The sequence below is a fragment of the Neophocaena asiaeorientalis genome, unplaced genomic scaffold (genome assembly GCF_003031525.2).
Source record: "Neophocaena asiaeorientalis asiaeorientalis breed wild unplaced genomic scaffold, Neophocaena_asiaeorientalis_V1.1 scaffold76, whole genome shotgun sequence".
Classification (NCBI taxonomy): domain Eukaryota; kingdom Metazoa; phylum Chordata; class Mammalia; order Artiodactyla; family Phocoenidae; genus Neophocaena; species Neophocaena asiaeorientalis.
Window position 1 is genome coordinate 1353995 of NW_020173668.1, and position 22308 is coordinate 1376302.

Here is a 22308-nt window from a genome sequence, read left to right on the forward strand (position 1 = left end):
TTTTTTCTATGCATAATTTCCTTTTCTGTCTCTATTCCTCCAACCAGCATTATTTTTTCTATGCATAATTTCCTTTTCTGTCTCTATTCCTCCAACCAGCATCTATCTCTCCCTCTGTTTCAAGACTATCCTCTGGACTTTAAGGACTGTCAAATCTCTCAAGCCCCTTTTAGAAATCTCTCCATTGTGTCTCCTAACTCATCATGCTGCAGCTGCTTTATACTCTTCCCCCTATTCCTACTGCAACTAATTCTCTATTACCTAGTAACAGAACCACCTTTATTTTTCCTCTACACCCCGCCCCCCAACAGACCCACACCCACCCAGAACTGAGGGCAAGGGTTAAATGAGCAGCTGGAACACTTTCATCTACAAGTACTAGGACAGGTATAGCAAGGATTTGGTTTGGTGCTGCAGTAGCCTCTCACACAGCATCAGTTGTTCTGGGGGTGCCCTAGCATATGAGCCTCTCAATGCCAGTGTGTTGAACGATGAATAAATGTGACAGTGAGTGTGTGGCAGCAACCCAATCACCTGGGTTCGGTCTCCCGTCCTCTGTTAGCATGAGCATCTTATTCTAGACTAACGTGAGAATTTTAGGGAGAGATATAATGTCTCTTGTAAATCGAACTTTAAGCAACCCCACACCTTCTGTACCATCTAATTAGCCAGAAAGAAGTCAAGATAAAGGGAAAAAAGATGAAGTACAAATTACAGGCTGCTGCTGAGGGAAGAAGAGATCAAGGCTCTGACTCAGTGGGATTCTTCTGTGAGAGGAAAAAGCTAAGCAACTGACCTTTCTCATGCTGAAGCCAATTGTTCTCCAAATAATAGTGAATACAACTTTCAAATTCCTTTGGGTTATAGTTGGAAACCAGGATGGGAATAAAGGGATCCAGGGCGTCAAATCCTTCCTGGAGAAGAAAAAGGATAAATATCAGTATTCGTTAAGTGACAAATCAGTGTTTATTTAAACACTTTGAGGATAAGGTCTTTGAGATTTTGTTCTATTCTCCTCTACTCCACTTTCTCTGGGGCTGGCTACCCTTGCTCTACATGGCCACATATATACTTAAAAAAGAGAGAGCGCTTGAGGCAAGGGGCAGCGGGGGCGGGGGGGGGGTAAATGCCACTTATCTGAGTGTACACACATAATCATATACGTGTTTAAATTTTTTTTACAGTTCTAACTTCAATAGTCAACAGTTTTGATAGTTCATATACTCAAAAAAATTGAACAAAATGACAAGGATGGGGGAAAAGATCCTATATAAACTAAAACAAATGAATCAAATTGTATTTCAAAGTTCAAACATAACACTGAAGGGAGGAGAGAAACTAACCCAAACTAACTTCTGAACAGAATATTTGAACGAAAGACCCTTAGGCTAAAGATAAAAACTGCTCTAAAAGATATTGAGCCTAAATAAGACAGAAGTAAAAAAAAAAAAATTTGCCCTCTAGTTCACAGCTTATTTGTATAGAGGCAAGGGTTAGCAATTCTGAAACTACTTTTACTATAATCTAAGATTGAGCTAATATGTAAATACACTGTGAATGAGAGATTATCGTTGGAGAAGAGGGTTACAAATATGGAAAGGGCGAAGGATACAATGAATGCTGGGATGCTAGCCTGGAACTAGAGCTATCAGATTTATGGTTTTTTAATATAGAGAGACAGATACAGATGTGTGTGGATGTGTATATATAAACACATATATGCATATAGCACATATACATGTATGTTTGTATATATGAATAGTGCATATATCTACTTACTAACTCTGCTGGAGGGCCTAGAAGAAGTGACACCCACATCCCAGTAGCAATAAGTATACCTAGCACTCAGGTCTTGGTTTCTAAATACCATTCTCCTCTAAAACGAACCAAAGCTCCTTGAAGAAATGGCTGATTTTAGGGCTGGGGCATGGAAAGTACAAGATGAGTCTGGAACATATTCCTTTTTTTTAAAAATAAATTTATTTATTTATTTTTGGCAGCGTTGGGTCTTCGTTGCTGCGCGCGGACTTTCTCTAGTTGTGGTGAGCGGGGGCTGTTCTTCGTTGCGGTGTGCGGGCTTCTCACTGCGGTGGCTTCTCTTGTTGCGGAGCACAGGCTCTAGAGCACAGGCTCAGTAGTTGTGGCGCACGGGCTTAGGTGCTCCGTGGCATGTGGGATCTTCCCGGAGCAGGGCTCGAACCCGTGTTCCCTGTATTGGCAGGCGGATTCTTAACCACTGTGCCACCAGGGAAGCCCTGGAACATATTCTTGTGTCAAAAGTAAAGAAGTGCTTAGAAATGATGGGGACAGAGGAGGAAAGGTAGGGAGAAAAATGATGAGGACATGTTAAAAGGACATAGAAGCCAGCTTGAAGGGCTCCTACTGGCCAAACCTGGGATATCTTAAGCAGCAAACTAAATAATGATAGTAATTATTTAATGGGTTCTAAACCCATTAAATAAGAATCCACATGTCTATATTGAAACAAATACATAAGGGAGAAAGGAAAATTCTTAAATATAAGAGAGGGCCAACTGATACATTTAGAAGTAATGGTGGAGCTAGAAAATATCCATCTTGCAATTATCATGATAATTGATTTAGGGAAGAATCACCGATGGAAACTAAAACTAGTAAGGGGAAGTTTGAGAAGTAAAAGGATATTTACCTAGTCTCAAAGTATATCTCCACAAGATACTTATTCATTACAAAAGGAAAAGAGTAACTTTACTGAGGAGAAATCAGGTGGAGAGCACCTTAACTAAGTGTTCAAAGTATATATTGCCAGTAACAGGAGAAATAAGTTCCATGTGCTTTCTGATATTATGCACTGAGAAGACACAATAGAACTTCTAACATCACATATAGTCAGGAAAAAACAGACAACCCCATAAGATAACTAGCATGTACTCTTCAAAAACAGAGATATAAATATTAAGGTTATAAAAGACAAAGACTGAGGATCTGTCTCAGATTAAAGGGGACTAAAGGCACTTGACAGTTGAGTGCGGTGCATTATCCAGGACTTTCTTTTCCTGTAAATGACACTGGGATAACTGGCAAAATCAGAATATATTCTATAGATTAGGTAACAGTCAATGTTAACTTTCTGATTTTGAAAATTGTGCTGTGGTTATACATTAGAATATCTTTTTTTTGCAGTGTGGGCTTCTCACTGCTGTGGCCTCTCCCATTGCGGAGCACAGGCTCCGGATGTGCAGGCTCAGCGGCCATGGCTAACAGGCCCAGCCGCTCCGCGCCATGTGGGATCCTCCTGGACCAGGGCACGAACCCATGTCCCCTGCAACAGCAGGCAGACTCCCAACCACTGCGCCACCAGGGAAGCCCTAGAATATCTTTGATTTTAGGAAATATGCATTATTTAGAGATAAAAGAGGGCATCATATCTCAGGTTACTGTCACATTATTCAGGGAAAAAAAACAGACGGAGAGAAAGAGTAAAGCAAACATGGTAAAGTGTTAACATTTTAGAAATCTAGCTGAAGTCACAGAGGAATACCATTTTTCTCCAAGTCTGAAATTATGTCCAAAAAAAAAAAAAAAATGTATGTATATTTAGACAGAATGACTATCTAAGGGTAAACAAATTTTCCAGTGATTTGACCTTTCCCAGCAACTCCTGGGGCAGATAGGCTTTCCGGGGCTTAAAGAGAGACCCAGTCTGGCTCACAGTCAACACAATGGCGCCTCCTTGCTGAAAGAAAGGAGAAAAAGCTGAATTTGAAAAAGACAGAAAAATGCATTTTAATCACCTGCAGTGTTTTTTTTTGCCATACTTGGTGGTATGGCAGTGTGATCTAGCACAGTTAAATGGCAACTAATTTGATTATTAATTCTCAGTTTGACTCTGACAATAAATTGCTACATGATCTTAAATTTATCAAAATCCTTTCCAAAGTTGATAAGAAATAAAAACACCTTGAACAATTGCAGCAAAGTGAAATTATGCCAATATTTCAAAAAAATGGTTTTGAATAAGTGTACTCCAGTCAAGTGGAAAGATAAGAAAACAAATATATAGATTTAAAACTTGGTACAGTTATGAGAATTAAATAAGAGATAAGAACTTTCTGTCCATAAAATTAGAGACCGGTAGGTATTAGCAATGAGGCAGTTGAACATCTTTAAAACGAAAATAACATTTCTTTCTGAAATCTGTTAGGTATCATATGCACTCACCCAATCATTTTTCACCATTTTCCTCAGGTTGTAAATAAATGCTAGTTCTTCTGGGGCAATCTGCACATCGGTCAATGTGTGAGACAGAGGTGAGAGGGAGGAGAAAGGGAGAAAAGAGGGAGAGAAGAGAACATTACTTGCTCTGCCCGGATGCTCCCCTGAGATATCTGCACTGACAACAACTAGAAAATCCTCAGCTGGGAAATCTCTGGAGGTCCATTGGTCAGGACTCTGCACTCTCACTGTCGAGGGCCTGGGTTCAATTCCTGGTCAGGGAACTAAGATACCACAAGCTGTGCTGTGAGGCCAAGAAAAAAAAAGAAAAAAAAAATCCTCAACTATTACGTAACCATAGTACCTGAAGGTACCTCTGGAATAAGCTACATGGCCACTGCCCCTCAAACTGCCATGCTTCTGGAGATTAAAAAAGAGTTACCAAGGGAGAAAATACCTACTACCCCAACCCACCCCCTTCCTTGATGCTTCTGATCGTCTCTGCTTAGACCAGAGAACATCATTTTGAAAAGAGAATAGAAAGAAGAAAATTGACAAAGAAACCACAGCTTTTGTTGTCATGCTCTTGGTATTCAGTGGATGATGGAATGTGGCATCATCTCCTTCTGATACTATTTTCACTATACATCTTATTTCAAATATTCCAAGGCAAGAAAATATACTGCATGGTCTGGAAGGCTATGTCCCAGCCTACGTATATGATGGGTTCTGAAATCAGAGAAACCAAAATAGAGAAACTCAGTTTTCCTACCGGGCTTTTATCTTCTCTTTTCAGTGTGGTCCTTCCCCAGAGAGCATTGACTCCATCCACTGCCACCAGGAGGCGAAAAATACCCGAAGAACTTTGCCTCTTTAGCTCTTTGAGCACAATTCCAACTGCATCTGTGGCATTCCTCACCCGCATTATGCCCTGTAGGGAAAGACAGACAGTGGCTTGCAGTCCTACAAGAGGCTGTCTCTGGTCAGATATAGTACATGTTCAGTGTCTTTTTTTATACCTGTTCAACTACTTCTCCCAGAGGACTGCCTTTCTCAGTGCTTTCTCGCTTATTCCAGACATACTTCTCTTGAACTTTTATCTAAAAATAAAACAAAGACCAAAAAAGGCCACTTAGCCTAAGGATGAACCCATCCCTAGCTAAGAAGGTAGGGTAGGAGGCTAAGGTTATTAGGAGTCTATTTTCATCTATTTTTCAAGCCTTGTAAGAGAGCTCAGCAGGGAAGTGAATGCTTTCTAGCCCATTTCTGCCTGCAGCTTAAAAAACACACACAAAAAAGTAAGGGATTCTGACTAAAAAGGCCCAGGATGAAGCCTTGGCACCTGCATTTTTAACAAGCTCCTAGGTGATTCTGACTTATATCCAGAGTTGAAAATCCCTGGCCTAGAGACTGTATCCAAGCATCACTAGAGAATAATTTTACGAATATGTTTCTGGTACCTAAGAGATCTAATCTGGAGAAAATTAGGTAGTTGAAATGTGTGTTAGAGGATTTTAGGCTGTCACCTTGGAAAAGTCAATGAAGCAATCTGGACTTCACTTTGCTACCCACCAGATGCGACCAGCTTACTGCTGCCTCTTTATTTTACATGGATAAATGAGTTTCAGCGTGCGAACTCACTGTGAATAAAATGTATGAAAGAAATACAAAATGGTATAGTTATCCCAACTACAATATTAGTTCTCCATAGTCTACTGGTACTCAGGGCACAAAGAAGATAAAAATCTTAAAAGATTGTCCAGCACCAAACTTCTGGGAGTCTAGTCACCTGACTCAAGAAATGCTCATTTGCAGTTTTGAAATTCTTCAGCCAGGTTGAAGCCTCTAAAGGTTGATCAAAGCGCTGTTTGTTGTAGGTGGACTGCAGAAGATCCCGGCAGTTTTTCACCCAAAGATGAGCTAATCAAAAGGCAAAAGAAAACAAACTAGGCAGGAACTGACTGTATTCAACTCAAAATACTCTATGCTTCTTTAAGTTATGGGAGATGACTTTAGTTTCCCATATATATTTCTTAAAGCCTTCTTGCTTCAGAGGTTTACTTTTTGGTCTGGTCCATCTTAAATATTATCATTACACACAATACACAAATAAATGGATTAAAGGTCACCTCAGCTTCCTGGCAGTTTTTAAAGACAGAAAATGTGGATGCAAACAACACTGAACAAAACAAGGAGGGATATATGAGAAGTATGAGAGTTTAAGTTTTTAAGATCCATGCTGACAACCTAGAATGCTGACAAACAGTACCATGTCAAAGGTCTATGGGTACTCAAAGTTGTTGGCTGATGGCAATAAAGCTTGTGGTGAACACTAAGGTGGGAGTTTATGCTCTTGGGCATTAGCTATCAAAGTGAGGATTGCTGTGCCAAAAAATACTTCATTCTAATTATCAAAAGGTTCCAAAACTAACTCAGACCAGCCTGTACCTGGAGCAAAGACCTCTTCCTTAGTTGTCAGAGCCCTGTCAGAAAATTGAAGCCACAATGTTACCACAGTAACAGAATAACTAACCCCAACATAGTGAGGGAAGTTCTTACCATCTGGAATATGCAGTATCAGCCAATCCTGTTTTGCACAGAAATGAATACTATGGCAAAGACTGAGAGTTTTTCCTGTTCCCTTCTCGCCATCTAAAGCACTTGCTGTTAAAGAAAACACCACCTTCCAGTGGTTGGGACTCCACGCTCCCAATGTGGGGGCCCGGGTTCCATCCCTGGTTGGGGAACTAGATCCTGCATGCCGCAACTAAAAGATCCCGCATGCCAGAACTGAAGATCTTGCATGCCGCAAAGAAGATCGCGTGTGCTGCAGCTAGGACCTGGCACAGCCAAATAAATAAATTTTTTTTTTTTTTTTTTTTTTTTTGCGGGACGCGGGCCCCCCCCTGTTTTGGCCCCTCCCAAGTTTTGGCACGCCTATGGGGTCTGGTTCCCCGACCGGGGATTGAGCCCGGGTCCCCCTCACTGGGAGAGCGGAGTCTTACCCACAGGACCACCAGGGAAGTCCTGGAATCTGAGTTCTTGATGACCTCAATGAACTGCTGAAATAACCAAACCTGAGCCTAAACCTGATGTTCCTGTTCCTTAGGCAAAAATCATTTATTACCTAAGCCATTTTGAGTTGGACTTTCTTCTTACTCAACTGCAAATGAAGCATCTTAAGTGATAAACTAAAACAGGAGAAACACAACATGAGATGAAGAATTGGGTCATTTTAGAGATGAGCCACCAAAAGTTGGAGTATGTTAATATGCTATTTAATATGTTCATACCTAATTCTTTTAAAAAAAGCTGTTTTGACAGTACCACTAAAATAGATTACTTATGTCTTTTAAATTTAGGACTGCAAAAATCTCCAATTAGAGCAAGGAGTAAAAGAAACAAGTTCCTGAGGAACATAAATTTAGTCAATTTTCAAAATATTAGAATCTTCATGCACTCTTACTACAGGAGTGTCAATTCTGACTTAACCCCTTCTGGCTAAAAATAAAGGTATTTTCTTAATTAAAAAAAAAAAAAAAAGAAAACACCACCAAAAGGGACACTTCAACTGTCAACAAATAAAGCATTTCTTCTTTTCCCACATTTGAGGAAGGAAAGCATTGGCTCACATAGCCCAGGCAAGCAGGAAAGGATACAGAAAACGTATCGTACAGCTGGATGAGCAAAATTGGTGTTTTTCAGGTAATGCAGAAGCTCTAGGGCTGGTCTCCTTACCATCAGGCAAGCTTCATTGAATGTCTTCACCTAACAAAATAGGGAAAGAGGAAGGAGAGGGTGGGGTGTGGAACTTCTAGCCAGTTCTTGGTAATATACACTGAGTCCAACATAGCAAACATAGCATCAAATTGCCTATTTTTCATTTATTCAGTTAGGAGAGGTTGGTATTGAATTTGAAAATGTAGTCCTGTAATTTAGCTAAAAGTTGAAACACATTATCCCGCACCAAGTGTGTAACATTCAGCTTTTGATTATTTCTGTAAATGAAGCACAGATATTACATCAGTTAATTGAAATTTACAAATAATCCAGACATAACTATGTAAACTACTTAAGGTTGATATAAATATTAAAAGCGTGTAAAATGCTTAACAAAGCATCTGACACATGGTAAGCATCAAATAAATGTTAATTCTTTTAAATTTATTTTTAGCTAATTCTTCTTTTAAATTAAATTTAATTAATTTATTTTTGGTTGCATCGAGTCTTAGTTGCGGCACGCAGGATCTTTCGTTGCGGCACGCGGGCTTCTCTCTAGTTGTGGCTCGTGGGCTCCAGAGTGCTTGGGCTCTGTAGTTGTGGCACGTGGGCTCTCTAGTTGTGGGGCAGAGGCTCAGTAGTTGTGACGCGTGGGCTTAGTTGCCCCATGGCACGTGGGAGCTTAGTTCCCCGCGTTCCCTGCATTGGAAGGCAGGTTCTTAACCACTGGACCACCAGGGAAGTCCCTTTAGCTAATTCTTATTACTGTAACCACCTAGACTTTTCTCTAGAACTTATATACATACCAGCTCAGGAGCAGGTGTGACCAACTGCCCCACAGCTATGAGGCCATACCTGACACCACCAGTATACAGATACACCAGAGAACTGACACACAAAATTCATTCCCTTTTTGCCATCAGGAATAATTTGGTGGAAAAATTTGGGAAGCAGTGATATGTGTGAAAATGATTTGCAAATAAAGTATTTAATAATGTCTACTGATAAGAATAAGTACCTAACAAATACTATTCACAAGTATATCAGATAGGGATTAAGCTAGTGTTGGTATTTTTTAAAGGAATCCTAACCAAATAATTGAATTGGAGAAGGACTTTGACAGGTAAGTTCAAACTTAATGGAAAGTGAAACCTTCAAAAACATGATACAGATATTAAAACAGAAATGCCGTATTAGGCAATATGACAGTACTAAAATACACAAACAATGGTGAGGGAGTTGGCCTTTACATAAATGGAAGTTATGGAAAGAATGTATGAGTAATTCCTTCCAAAGCACTGGTGGTTAACCATTCTGAAAGCAACCTGCAATAGTTAAAGTTAGGCCCTCAGAACTATGTTAGAGATTGTACTATGAATGTCTTGGGACAGTTTAAAGATTATTTCTTCTGACCGTGTCCTATTTCCAAACTTAACAAAATTTTTGATGACAAGCTGTCCATGGCCTAGAATTAGCCCCTTTACTGGTGTCTCATCTAACTTCTTGAAATAAAACACATTGAAGAAATGACATCCTCTGGTTTCTAAGCTAAAAATCACCTGCACAGTCAAGTTTGATATTTCAATAAGAAGGAATAATTTCTCAGGCTGAAACTAATTGAGCAGGAATTATCCAAAAGAACCAATTTTCCCAGGGACTTCCTTGGTGGTCTAGTGGGTAAGACTCCATGCTCCCAATGCAGGGGGCCTGGGTTCGATCCCTGGTCGGGGAACTAGATCCTGCATGCATGCCACAACTAAGAGTCTGCATGACGCAACTAAGACCTGGCACAGTCAAATAAACAAACAAATAAATAAATAAATGTTTATTAAAAGTGTTAAAAAAAATTTTGCCAACAAACTCTGTTTGCAGTTAACTATGAATTCTTTCAATGGCTATAAAGCAATCCAAGATTACATTCTTTGGGTTGAATTTATGACCACAAAACTACATTTTCTGAAAACCCATGAGACTGAAGAAGAACAATGAATGATGCATCTAATCCAAATATCATTTCTATTTGGCTCAAAAATATGTTTTTGCTTTTCTACACATATAAACTATTTTCATGATATTTTGCTAAGGCAAATATTAAATTCATTTTTAACAATTATTTGAAGTCTAAAGTTTCTAGAAATCTGTTGGGTAACACAAGGAAAAGAGTGGAATATTGTTTATTTACTTAAGAATATTTTGCTTGGCTCCAAAAAGGATTTAAAGAGGTTAACTGCAGATAAGCATTTGCTTAAAGTAATTATAACAACAGCACTATTCACAAAAGATAATCAATAGCTCAATTTATCTGATTTGTTTTTAAGATTCAAATTAAATCTTTTAGTTTTCTATTCATTTAATTCCACCCCTCTGCTATCAACAGCTTGTGTTATAAGCTCCCTCCAAATCCCTCCCCTGTTTTGAGCACCTGCATTACAAAGCGAGGAGGCAGGCCATGGGAGAATACAGTCTTCAGATCTTGGAAGGATATGTTGTAGTGCTGACCCTCATGCTGCTCCCCATGCTTGGCCTAGGAAATAAAAATGCAAACAGGTATAATGGATAGAGTGACAAAGACTTTGAAAAAGTGTCAAGGGCCTTCTAGACTGTAGTGAGGAAACACTTCTCTCTCAGAGCTGGAAAAGATATTCTTTCATTTCTTAGACAAAAAATGCTCGCTGTTGTCCCCAAATCCACAGTGTATATATAAAGCTGATGTTGGCCTGAATGATGAAGCCAGTTGCTCGGCAACATAAACCCTAGATGTGGAAGGAGCAGAGACAAATCTTGCCATCTGGATTCTTCTGTGCTGTGCATAGAGATGATCCAATCACGTGACAAGATCATCTGCATGCCACTGTTGCCATAGAAACCTCTGAGGAACTGGCAGATAAAGGGACTACAATTACAGGGAAAAGCTGAAAGGCAATTCAATGACTTCATTCACTTATTCTATTTCATTTTGTGCTTGTGAAAGTAGATGAACGCTAGAGACATAAATAAAACACACCCTGCTGAGATGGTGTTTTGGGTAATGAGTTATTTTTTTCCCTTCCACAAGCACAGCATATGTTAAGTTGGGGCAACTCAGAGGGCAGGGGTAGGGACAAAAAGGGAGAGAAAAGCTATTGGTTCCCTTCACATTTAAGCACAGACCATACAACTAATTTCATTTATAAGAGGCAACAATAATACTGAGGAAGGAGAAATCAGCATTTAGCCTAATGGGCCCTGAAATAGAAAATGCAACACTGGATACTGCTGGAATCCTGGTTTCTACCGATAAACTTCACTTTAAATACTGCTCTTCTCAACAAATCAAGTTAGTTCCCTCTCCAGACACTAGGAAATCCACTTAGAAAGGTAGAAGATAGTACCAGATTGGTTATTAGGAAAACTATGTGGTCCTAGGCAAGTAAGTTGATTTTTTTAGGGTTCTCCATACCAGGGTTGGTAAACTATGGCTGGCTACCCATTTTTGTAAATAAAGTTTTACTGGAACACAGCCAGGCCCATTTGTTTATGGCAGAGCTAAGTAGTTGTGACAGAGATCACTTTGGCTCATATGCCTAAAATATTTACTATATGATTCCTACAGGAAAAGTCTGCCAACCCATCATACACTAAGATCAGTAATAACTACTAAATTTAACTTCTAAGGAATTGAGTAGTTAAGTATTTACTAGGTACCTACTCTATACCCAACAAAACCCTTGGCACAAAGTGAGTTCAATGGTAGGAATTAAACCAAAACAGATATGGACTGACCTGTCTGAGCTCTGTTACCACAGTATCAGATAGGGATGGGGAAGATCAGGGTTCCAGAATGCTGTCTCAGGTACTGTCTGACTATATGTAAAAATCTGCTTAGCTTCTTTCAGTTTCAGTTTTTCTTATGTGTAAAATGATGGCAATACAAATTATAAGCCCTGAAAAAAACCCGTATACACATTAGCAACTCACCGGATCATTCTCACTGGTGCGGGAAATAGCTCTGGGACTCTCAGTTGCAACCTGGTTATCCAGGTGAGCAGCAAGGCATTGGGGTGCCTGGGTCCCTATGTGCAAAAAACGTCCAGGGTCCAACTATAAAAGAAACCATTTTAGTGTTTTACAATTAATAGGCTTTTTACGCTTGCTACAACACTGAGGTTTTAAGCCATATCTGCCACAGGGAAAAATATCACTATCATGCATTTTAGTTTTATGTAAAACAGATCCTTGTTATTATTTATAATTCTCTAAGTCCAATCACATTATTCATACTCTGAATCTGCTGCAGCTTGTGTTGCTATGTCTGGGCTCTGTCCCATATGGAAACAATTCCGTTAGAGATTGTTCAGGAGCATAGCTCAGCCATTAACAACCTAACTCAGGAAACTTCATTTAATGCTCTTGCCTACAGTGATGAATGGTGGCCAGTATTGTACAATTCCCAGCTGTCTAGTAATCCTAGTCACCTCAGTTATTAGGGGATTAGTGCAACGTCCCTATTTGATAGGTATAATTACACTCCTTGCAACAATTTTCTTGCTAGCTGTGTCCTGAAATAAAGAATCTTTCATTAAGGATATGTAATGAGGGAGTGAGTAAAGCATCCAGCTAAGTGAAAATAAACTGCTCTACAGGCAACTCAGTGAACTGCACATGGAAACCTCAGAACCGGGAAAGGTTTGGGGAAGAGGATGAGATTTCAGGAGATAAATCTGAGAAAATGCTAACTGGAGAACTCCCAAGCTGAGTTTAAGGATAACAGGCCTTGTGTATAAGTGAAAAGATGCCAGTTACAAGAGAAAGATTAGAGTATGAATCCAGTAGAATGAGGAAAACAGGGTTGTGAGAGATGGCTGTAGAAAGGGAGCTGCTCGCTAGGTCAATAGATAGTATGAAAGCTGCCTGTATTTATATTTAGTCTCACCAAGCAGCTTCACGAGTGCAGAAAATGTATATTATTTTTGTACTACCTCTCATAACATTTATAACCATTTAACAAGACCTTTGACTCCCTGAAAACTTTTTAACTGGTATCTTTAAATCTTTGACTCTTCATCTTTCACAGTCCAGAAGACTTGTCCTCCCAAATAGGTTTAACATTCAGCTAATCAAAAAGTTTGGATGGTTCCCTATTAATGTCAAAATAAGTCTCAAAGTCCTTAGCATTATAATTAAGGCCACTGCTGTAAGTTCAACCTACTTTTCTAGTCCTACTCCTTTATAAACTCTATACTCCAGCCAGCCAACCATGCTAAAACATGTTATTCACTTTCATGCCTTTATATTTCTGCTCATTCTATTTCAGCTTCCCTCTCTCCCTATTTAAATCTTACTCATCATTTAAGACTCACCTCAAATGTCATATCCTCTGTGAGGATTTGCCAGACACCTCCAGGCAAAAGCAATTATCTTTCCCTCTCTATAGATAGCACTTTCTTTGTATTGCATGCATTTTTACTCTGCCTTGAACTACATTCATGGCATTTGTTAACTGAGTACCTATAAAATGCTAGGCAACAGAGTTATACACACATTATTTTTGAGCCAAGAATCCTAGAAGATAGGTAGAATATTACGCTGTTTTATTATGAGGGAAATCAAAGTTCAGGGAAGTTAAATAACTTTGTCTAAAGTCACAGAGTTGGTAGGTGATGAAATCAGAATTCAAATCCAAGTTTGTGGGACTCCAAAATCTTTATCCTTTTTATTGCATCATGTTATCTTACACACAAGTTTGTCTCCCATTTTAGGCCACACACACTTGAAAGAGAAAGGAAAGAGAAGGGATCAGGTTTTATTCATTTTTGTATCTCCTTCTCCAAGTACCCAGTGCACCACAAATACTTCATACTTGTGCCCTGGAATAAAGAAAGCTTTCTTAGAGACATGATGAGATGGGGGAGTTCGTAAAGCATCTAGCTAAGTGAGAGTAAACTGCACCACACTGCAACTCAGCGGACTGCACATATAAACCTCTGAACCAGAATTTGCATATTTAATGTAAAGTAACAGTTGCTCCAACATTGTCTGCGAATGCAGAGACAGCAATGTTTATCACATGTACTCTATACCTCCCAGCCTCCCTTGCAGAAAGATTGGGGTCACATGATTAGTTCTGGCTAATGAGCTATCAACAGAAATAACTTGGGTCAATTCTAGTCAGAGCCAGTTAAGAGTGGGTATAAATTCTCTTTTTTCTCCTGCCGTAGCAACCTTAAAACCTACATGCTGAGATGGCATCCCAAGATGACAAAACTGCATCCCTATGTCTATCCCCTCCCATATTTGCCTGTAAACCATTTTTTTTGGCAGCACTGCACAGCACGTGAGATCTTAGTTCCCCCACCAGAGATCGAACCCGTTCCTCCTGCAGTGGAAGTGCAGATTCTTAACCACTGGACCGAAAAGGAATTCCCTCCCTGTAAACCATTTTGGAAATATAGCAACATCAAGAGCAAAACAAAACATATACACACAACACAAACAATATCATGTGTTGAGTTAAGCCAATGAGAATTCAAGGCCTGTTACCTCCATAGGATCTGAACAATACACCCGACAATGTTCTCAATTCTACTGGAGAGAAAGCATCATGTCTCTAAATAAAGTAGCAGTCAAGTGGAAAATTAAAGATATTCAAGGACCACAGGGTGGTGCTATTTCTACAAGAAACCTTTGACTTTTTAGCTAAATGTTTTTTGCAGCAAATTAAAAGCTAGCAAAATGGATTCCTTACTTCTTCGTGTCATATATGGCATCACCCAGCTAGTCTCTTGTCTCCAGGGAAAACAACCACATGTACAACTGCCTCTGCACCGTTCCAGAATGAAAATCATGCAGTTCTTGAAAGAAGGGTTATTCACGAGCCAATAAAGAAGGTAACTCTAAACTAATCTACAAAAAGCATAAAATCTTCTCACTGACATTCCTCTGTACTTTGGACTCAGGTCTTTCTTGTCTGCTATAAAGGAAGAAGAAATTGTAGCCTTTTAATATAATAAGTTGGGGCCAGAATCCATCCCTTTGTTGATCTTTGCTTTTTCATATTGTTTTATAAAAATGGGTTATTTTATGTACATAGGTTTGTCATGAATCCCTGGAAAAAAGGTGAATCCTATAAGAGGAAGGGCTCCTTTTTAAGGAAATCTAATCTGTAATTAAATGATCAGATGGAAGTGACTAAGCCCTTCCAGCTCAGTTCTCATCCTTTAGGACATAACTCTGGTAGGATTTCCTCTGGACCCTACTAATCCAGGTTAGGTGCTTCACCATGCTATAACAATCATTTATTCATGATCCCACTACTGGACTTCGAGGTCCTGAAGAAAACATGGACCATAAAATGCAATACAGCACAGTGGTTAAGGCCACAGGCTATGAAGTCAGACAGACCTGGTATCTGGTCTGGGTTAGACAACTTCACAGCGTGTTACCTCAGGCAAGTTACTTAGCCTTTCTAATTCTAAATTTCTGCATCTGTGAAACAAAAATATTATCTACCTCAGGGGTTGATCATGAAGATTAAGAGAAATAAAGCACTTAGCACAGTGCCTGGCACATAATGAATGCCCAACAAATAGTAACCACTGGGACTTCCCTGGTGGCACAGTGGTTAAGAATCCGCCACGGGTTCGAGCCCTGCTCCAGGAAGATCCCACATGCTGCAGAGCAACTAAACCTGTGCGCCACAACTCCTGAGCCCATGCTCTAGAGCCCGTGAGCCACAAGTACTGAGCCCATGTGCCTAGAGCCCGTGCTCTGCAACAAGCCCACACCCTCCAAGGAGAGTGGCGCCTGCTCGCCGCAACTAGAGAAAGCCCATGCACAGCAACGAAGGCCCAACGCAGCCAAAAATAAATCAATAAATTTAAAAAACCACAATAAAAAAGACCCAAATAGTAACCATTATTAGTGAAATGAGTCATCTTAGAATCCTGAGTATCTGCCATAAGGAAGGTGCTGAAAAACTATTTGCTAAATAAATGAGAGAATGAAGTAAAGCAACAGAATAGTCTTTCTTACATATGATTTTATTATTTTAATCAACTATCAGAAATCAGCAACTTAGGGCTTCCCTGGTGGCGCAGTGGTTGAGAGTCCGCCTGCCGATGCAGGGGACATGGGTTCGTGCCCTGGTCCAGGAAGATCCCACACGCCGCGGAGCAGCTGGGCCCGTGAGCCATGGCCGCTGAGCCTGTGCTCCGCAATGGGAGAGGCCACAACAGTGGGTGGCCCGCGTACCGCCAAAAAAAGAAAGAAAAAAGAAATCGGCAACTTATTCTTTTTAAAATACTTCATGAAAGGATGATAATCATTGACCCAAATGGAGAATAATGATAATCATTGACCCAACTGCACTTAAGCTTATTTATCTCCTTAAAAAAAAGTCAGTTCTCCTATGATAGGGTAAATTCCCAAGCACAACTATTCTACTAAGACCTGTTATTGGATTTTGAGGGCAGTTGGGAGTGAAGTGTATGGGCAGAGAAATGGAATTGTGACTGTTCTTTTTTTTTTTTTTTTGCGGTACGCGGGCCTCTCACTGTTGTGGCCTCTCCCATTGCGGAGCACAGGCTCCGGATGGTCAGGCTCAGCGGCCATGGCTCACGGGCCCAGCCACTCTGCAGCACGTGGGATCTTCCCAGACTGGGGCACGAACCCGCGTCCCCTGCATTGGCAGGCGGACTCTCAACCACTGAGCCACCAGGGAAGCCCGTGACTGTTCTTTTGAGCAAAACTAGTCAGCTGAAGTTCTCCAGAGCATTTTATTCTGGATACAATCAATCCAGAAAAGAAATCCACCTAAAGACAGTTTACACAAAGCACTTAGGTCAGTCAGGACTCACCTTATGGACGCTGGAGATAAGCCTTGTCATTCCTTTCAGCATTATCCCTGCACTTTTTAAAAAAAGTGAAAAGGTAAGCCACAACTGGGAAAAGATATTTGCACAACGGATTAGTATCTAGAATAAATAATGCCTTTAAATTGATTTTAAAAATGAGCAGAAGACACGAACAGATATTTCACAGAAAAGGGAACACAAGTGGCTAGTAAACCCATGGAAAGAGTTCGACCCTTATGACAAATCAGGGAAATGTAAATTAAAACCACCACAATGAGATACCATCCACAACCATCATATTGAGAAAAATGAAAAAGACAACAGCAAATGTTAAAGAGGCTGTGAAGCACTGGGAAGTTTCCTATACTGTCAATGGAATTATAAATACAAATATCTTGGAAAACAAATTTGACATTATCTGTAAAGTTGAAAATGTACATGTCTATGGCCTAGGTATTCTACTCCTTCGTATTTATTTTAGAAAAACACATATACATGTACACTGGGAAATATGTATCACAATGTTCATAGTAGTAGAATATGAATTATCAGAAACTGATAATTATCAGAAACTGATAATAAAAGCCCAAATGTCCACTGATAGAAGAGTGGATAAACGGAGATATGGTCACACAATAGATGCCATACAAAAATAAAAAGAATAAACTGCAGTTACATGTAAGACATAGATGGATCTCAAAAACTAATGCTGAGTGAAAACTGTAATATACAGAATGATATAATTTATATGAAACTCAAAAACTTAAATCCTAATTATCTGGAGAATACACATATATGTAATAAAACTGAAAGAGAAAGGCAAGAGAATGATAAGCACACATTTAGAATAATGCTTACCCTTAGGGAAGAGGTAAAGGGACAAGATTGGGGCAGGGCACACAAAGGAATTGTAATGATCTATTTCAAATGATGGATAATAGATATGAGTATTTGCTTTATTATTTTTATACCATGTGTGCTATATTTATTCATTTGTATGTTGGAAGTATTTAACTAAAAAACCCTAATCATGTGGGAGCTAAAAAATGTTTAAAATACTTAAATGCAACTCTCAATATCCACTAGTAGACAGCATAACTAAATCAAATCTCCAGGTAATCACCTACTTTATTTTGGCTAATAATTTTCACCTTACATCCAAAATCTTTAAAGCAGCAGCAACAACAGTGTTACACCCATTTATTCAACAGTAACAACAACAACAGAGTCGCACCCATTTATTCAACAGTTACTGAGCACCTATTATGTGCCAGGGCCTGTGAATAAGATGGTGAACAAAGCTGTTCAGTCCCTGACCCAATAGAGCTTATAGTATGATTAAGAGATGACACAAACTCCTCTGAATTCTATCTCCTTTTAGTTTTCAAGTTTACTATTTCTCTTTTAGAAACTGCTTATTTTCCCATCAACCTCTTTCCATTTTAAGAGTTTGTGGAAGAACAGCTTAAGACCATTCAGTGGCTGTTCCTACTCATTCAGTGGCCTGAGCAGTGGGAGCTGCAAACCAGTCTTCAGTGGCAGGTTGAGCACTCCGGTCTTCAGCAGGGAACTGCTGAATAGGCACAGGGAGCACCTGCACACCTTCGGACCAGTCTGCCACCTCAGGTTGAGCAGCAGTGAACTCAGGAGCTGGAGCAGCCCATTCACCCTGAAATTCCTCCTTGGTCACAGTCTTCTCAGCTGTCACCTGCTCTTCCTTTTCAATCTCTTCAGGAACTCTGTAGAAGTAGAGATCAGGCATGACCTCCCATGGGTGTTCACGGGAGATGGTGCCACGCATGTGCAGAACTTCACATCAGACTCACTGAGTGAGCTCCCTTGCTGTTGCATGGGATGGCAATGTCCACATAACGCAGAGGAGAGTCTGTGTTACACAGAGTAATGGTGGGCAGGTTAATGTAGAAGGCCTCTGTGAGAGACTGGTCAGCCCTGGGATCAGTAACCACCAGAAGCCTCGGCTCCCGGAAGGCTGCCTGGATCTGATTAGTGAAGCCTCCAGGAGTGAAGCGGCCAGCAATAGGAGTAGCTCCAGTGGCAGCAGCAAACTTCAGCACAGCTTGCTGGAGGATATGACACTGACATCAGCTGGGTTTTCAATGGCAACAATGGCACCAGCTGCCAAGAGAAGCTTCTCTCAGGTTCTCTTCAGATTTATGATGTAGATGCCATCACTGTTCCTTTTGTAGATGTACTGTTCCATTTGGAAGTCAAGGTTGGTGCCACCTAAGTGGGTTCCAGCTGCAAGAAATTTGAGGACATCCTTCTCCTTCATTTGCAGGACATCAAGGGCTCTGGACGTTGTGAAAGTTTCCCTTTAAGTTACAAGGGAATCCAGAACAACGCCGTACGGACCCCGTCTGGGTAGCGCGGAAAAGGCAAGTTTACTTTTTAATAAAGATGCAAAGCATTCCTTAATTCAGTCATTCAAAAATGTGTTTTGTGTTTTCACGTGCCCACACTATACAGACTACACAGTGGTGAACAAGACTGGCATGGTCTCTACTGGCCTGCCTCACATTTACATGTGGGATTGCAGGGCTCCTTTGCTGTGTTTGAAAACCAAAAGTTCTAGAGCAGCAGTTCCCAAAATGAGTTTGGTGAATACTAACTAGTCATAAAATGCACCAATGTTCTCTGGCCAAAGAAATTTGAAAATGCTATATAGTTAGTCACTTCTTGAATAATTATAATATATGCACATATTCACACATTTAAAGGCTTTGGGGAAAACTATAGTTAAGAGACTTCATTTTAATCCAATTTACTTGGCCTTGGAACCCTTGGAACTTCCCTTGTTGCAAAATACTATTAATAATATTCTCCTGGCTGCTAGTGGAAGGGCTGCTGCTGTGCAGTAAGGTGGTGACTGTGACCATGTGCCCAGGCATGAGGATGAACTCTACTAGGCCACAGGCAGGGTTGAGGTCCCCTCTGTTCCCTGTTCTTCAACGGTTCTCCTTTGTTCTGCCTTACACTGCCTCTACTGCTGTCCACCACTGTCCAACGCCCACCACCACCACCTGCTGCCTAATCCAACTGTGCAGAGAAGAGCTAACAGAGCAAGTCTAAGACTGCTGTCCTTAGAAAGGCCTGGTTGCAAGGTTGCCCTTTAGCTGGTGTCTCAGAACTTGGATTTCAGGAGAGTTCCCACCATTCCCAGAACAGGTAAGAGTGGGTCACTGTGCCTCAACTATTTATACAAACAACATGGTTGACATTAAACACCTGCTTTCCTTCTGAGAGTCTGGAAATTTACTACATGCGAGGCTGATAATGACTATATGACCAGCCTCAATAGAAACCGTGGGCACTGAGACTCTGTTGATAGTTTCCCTGGGTGGCAACATTTCACGTGTTGTCACAAGTTTTTGCTGAAGGAATCAGATGTGTCTAATGTGATTCTGCTGGGAAAGGACTCTTGGAAACTTATACCTGGTTTCCTCCAGATTTTGCCCAACGTGCCTTTTCCCTGTGCTGATTTTGCTCTATATCCTTTTGCTGTAATAAATCATAGCTGTAAGTAGGACTATGTGCTGACCTCTGAGTCCTCCTAGGGAATCACAGAACCTGGAGGTAGTTTTGGCAACGACTGACATAACCACCCAGTGCCCAACACTACCCAGCATCAATCTCTACCTTATACCCACCATCACCTGGTACCCAACACCGCCACCTTTGACCAGCTCAGTTTTCTTAACCCCAGTTCTTCTCAATCCTCCCCTATTTCAATTACCTCAACTCCCTGCCTCCAACACTGTCCTCCCCGATCTGTGACCAGCTAACTCCCATACCAATTCTAACCCTCTGTATCAGCTGATTTCCAACCCTAAGCCCTCTACCTAACCTCAAGTTTCCCAACTTCCGAACTACTCAAGACCCCAATGCCACTCCAACAGGATCTGGCCTACCCAACCCTGCTCCCTAGATCTTCTCAATGTGCCCTGGTACAACCACTGTTATGAGACAGCTGTGGGCTGCAGCTCTGGAGGGAGGTAGTGTCCTAGAAAGAGTGGGTGACATGGTCCTGAGGTCACTACTTCTTCCTCCAGGTATGCCTGTGGTCATTGAGGCCATTACTCTGGCTATGTTTTAGAGATTATGGGAAATGCTGGTCAGGAAAATGTGACTAGCTTTCCATCTTGTATCCTGTCATCTTGTATCCATATTACAACATTGGGTCTACTAGCCTCCATCCTTGAACTTCTCCAATCCATCCTTTCCACTGAAGTCTGGCTCTTAAAACCCTTCAATATTTTCCTACTGCTTTTAAAGGTAAATTACACACACACACACACACACACACACACACACACACACACACACGGCTTATATAATAACAGAAGATACTTTAAGAAAAAAGGGGGGGGTGAATCTCAAAAGTCTGATCTCAAAGCAGACAATCCAGACTAAACCACATTTTCCATGTTCTTTAAAATACTTGTTAAGTAGAAAAAAATCCTATTGACAGGCCAAATGAAAGCAGAAGAATGGAATATTTGCTCATTCTACATTCCAAGACATATACAAATCAGGGCACTGCAAGAAAAAGGTTCAAAGCCACTAACACTATGAAAAAATTGAGTAATGATTTCTCCTTTCGGTTTTTTCATATCCTTTGAATGTCGATTTGCAGAGTACAAGTTAACCACATTGTAACTGGAAGGCAGATAAAGGACAGGTTTCCTATTAAAACTGACTAATGGGGCTTCCCTGGTGGCGCAGTGGTTGGGAGTCTGCCTGCCGATGCAGGGGACACGGGTTCGTGCCCTGGTCGGGGAGGATCCCACATGCTGCAGAGCGGCTGGGCCCGTGAGCCATGGCCACTGAGCCTGCGCATCCGGAGGCTGTGCTCCGCAACGGGGGAGGCCACAACAGTGAGAGGCCTGCGTACCGAAAAAAACCAAAAAAACAAACAAGAAAAACTTCTCTAATATTGTTCAACTGTCATCATTCTGAGACTCTACCTGTTGTCTATTTCTACTATTTCAAGGAAGCAGAGTCCTCCCTCCAATCCCAGTCATTCTTTGTTTAAAGTGTGGATAGGGACTTCCCTGGTAGTCCAGTGGTAAAGAATCCGCCTTACAAGGCAGGGGATGTGGGTCCGATCCCCGGTCAGGGAACTAAGATTCCACGCGCTGCGGGGCAACTAATGCCGTGTGCCTCAACTAGAGTCTGCGAGCCGCAAATTACAGAGCCCATGCGCTCTGGAACCCGCACGCCACAACTAGAGAGAGAAAACCTGCATGCCGCAACTAGAGAGCAGCTCGCACGCTGCAACGAAGATCCCGCATGCCACAACTAAGACCCAATGCAGCCAAAAATAAATAAATAAAAAATAAATCTTAAAAAAGAAAGAAAGAAAGTGTGGATAAAACAAATCCCAGAGACAAATAATTCCTTAGTCTTTAAACCCTTTGAAGTGTTTTCAGGTACACTTGTAAGGGACATTTACTCACTATTGTATTTAAAGTTCTGTCACTCTTCTGACAAAACTTTCTGGCTAGTGTTAGAGTTCTCTTTCTTTAAAAAGAAAAAAAAAAAG

At 40.8% G+C, this 22308-nt stretch overlaps 1 protein-coding gene and 1 pseudogene across 3 annotated transcripts in view; both read right to left on the reverse strand.

Moving 5' to 3' along the window:
• The window catches only part of DAP3 (death associated protein 3), a 31947-nt gene that overhangs the window by 2801 nt on the left and 6838 nt on the right, over positions 1-22308 (reverse strand). For all 3 annotated transcript variants that reach the window (XM_024748120.1, XM_024748121.1, XM_024748119.1), the window contains exons 2-12: positions 16749-16800; positions 11872-11994; positions 10337-10438; positions 7854-7962; positions 6754-6846; positions 5984-6114; positions 5214-5294; positions 4967-5125; positions 4201-4260; positions 3626-3715; positions 797-914 (exon numbers count right to left, since the gene is read on the reverse strand). In XM_024748120.1, the coding sequence (XP_024603888.1) occupies positions 797-914; positions 3626-3715; positions 4201-4260; positions 4967-5125; positions 5214-5294; positions 5984-6114; positions 6754-6846; positions 7854-7962; positions 10337-10438; positions 11872-11994; positions 16749-16790 (1108 nt within the window). In that variant the 5' untranslated portion in view covers positions 16791-16800. The remainder of the gene's footprint in view (positions 1-796; positions 915-3625; positions 3716-4200; positions 4261-4966; positions 5126-5213; positions 5295-5983; positions 6115-6753; positions 6847-7853; positions 7963-10336; positions 10439-11871; positions 11995-16748; positions 16801-22308) is intronic.
• LOC112401719 (40S ribosomal protein SA pseudogene) lies at positions 17548-20520 on the reverse strand (annotated as a pseudogene).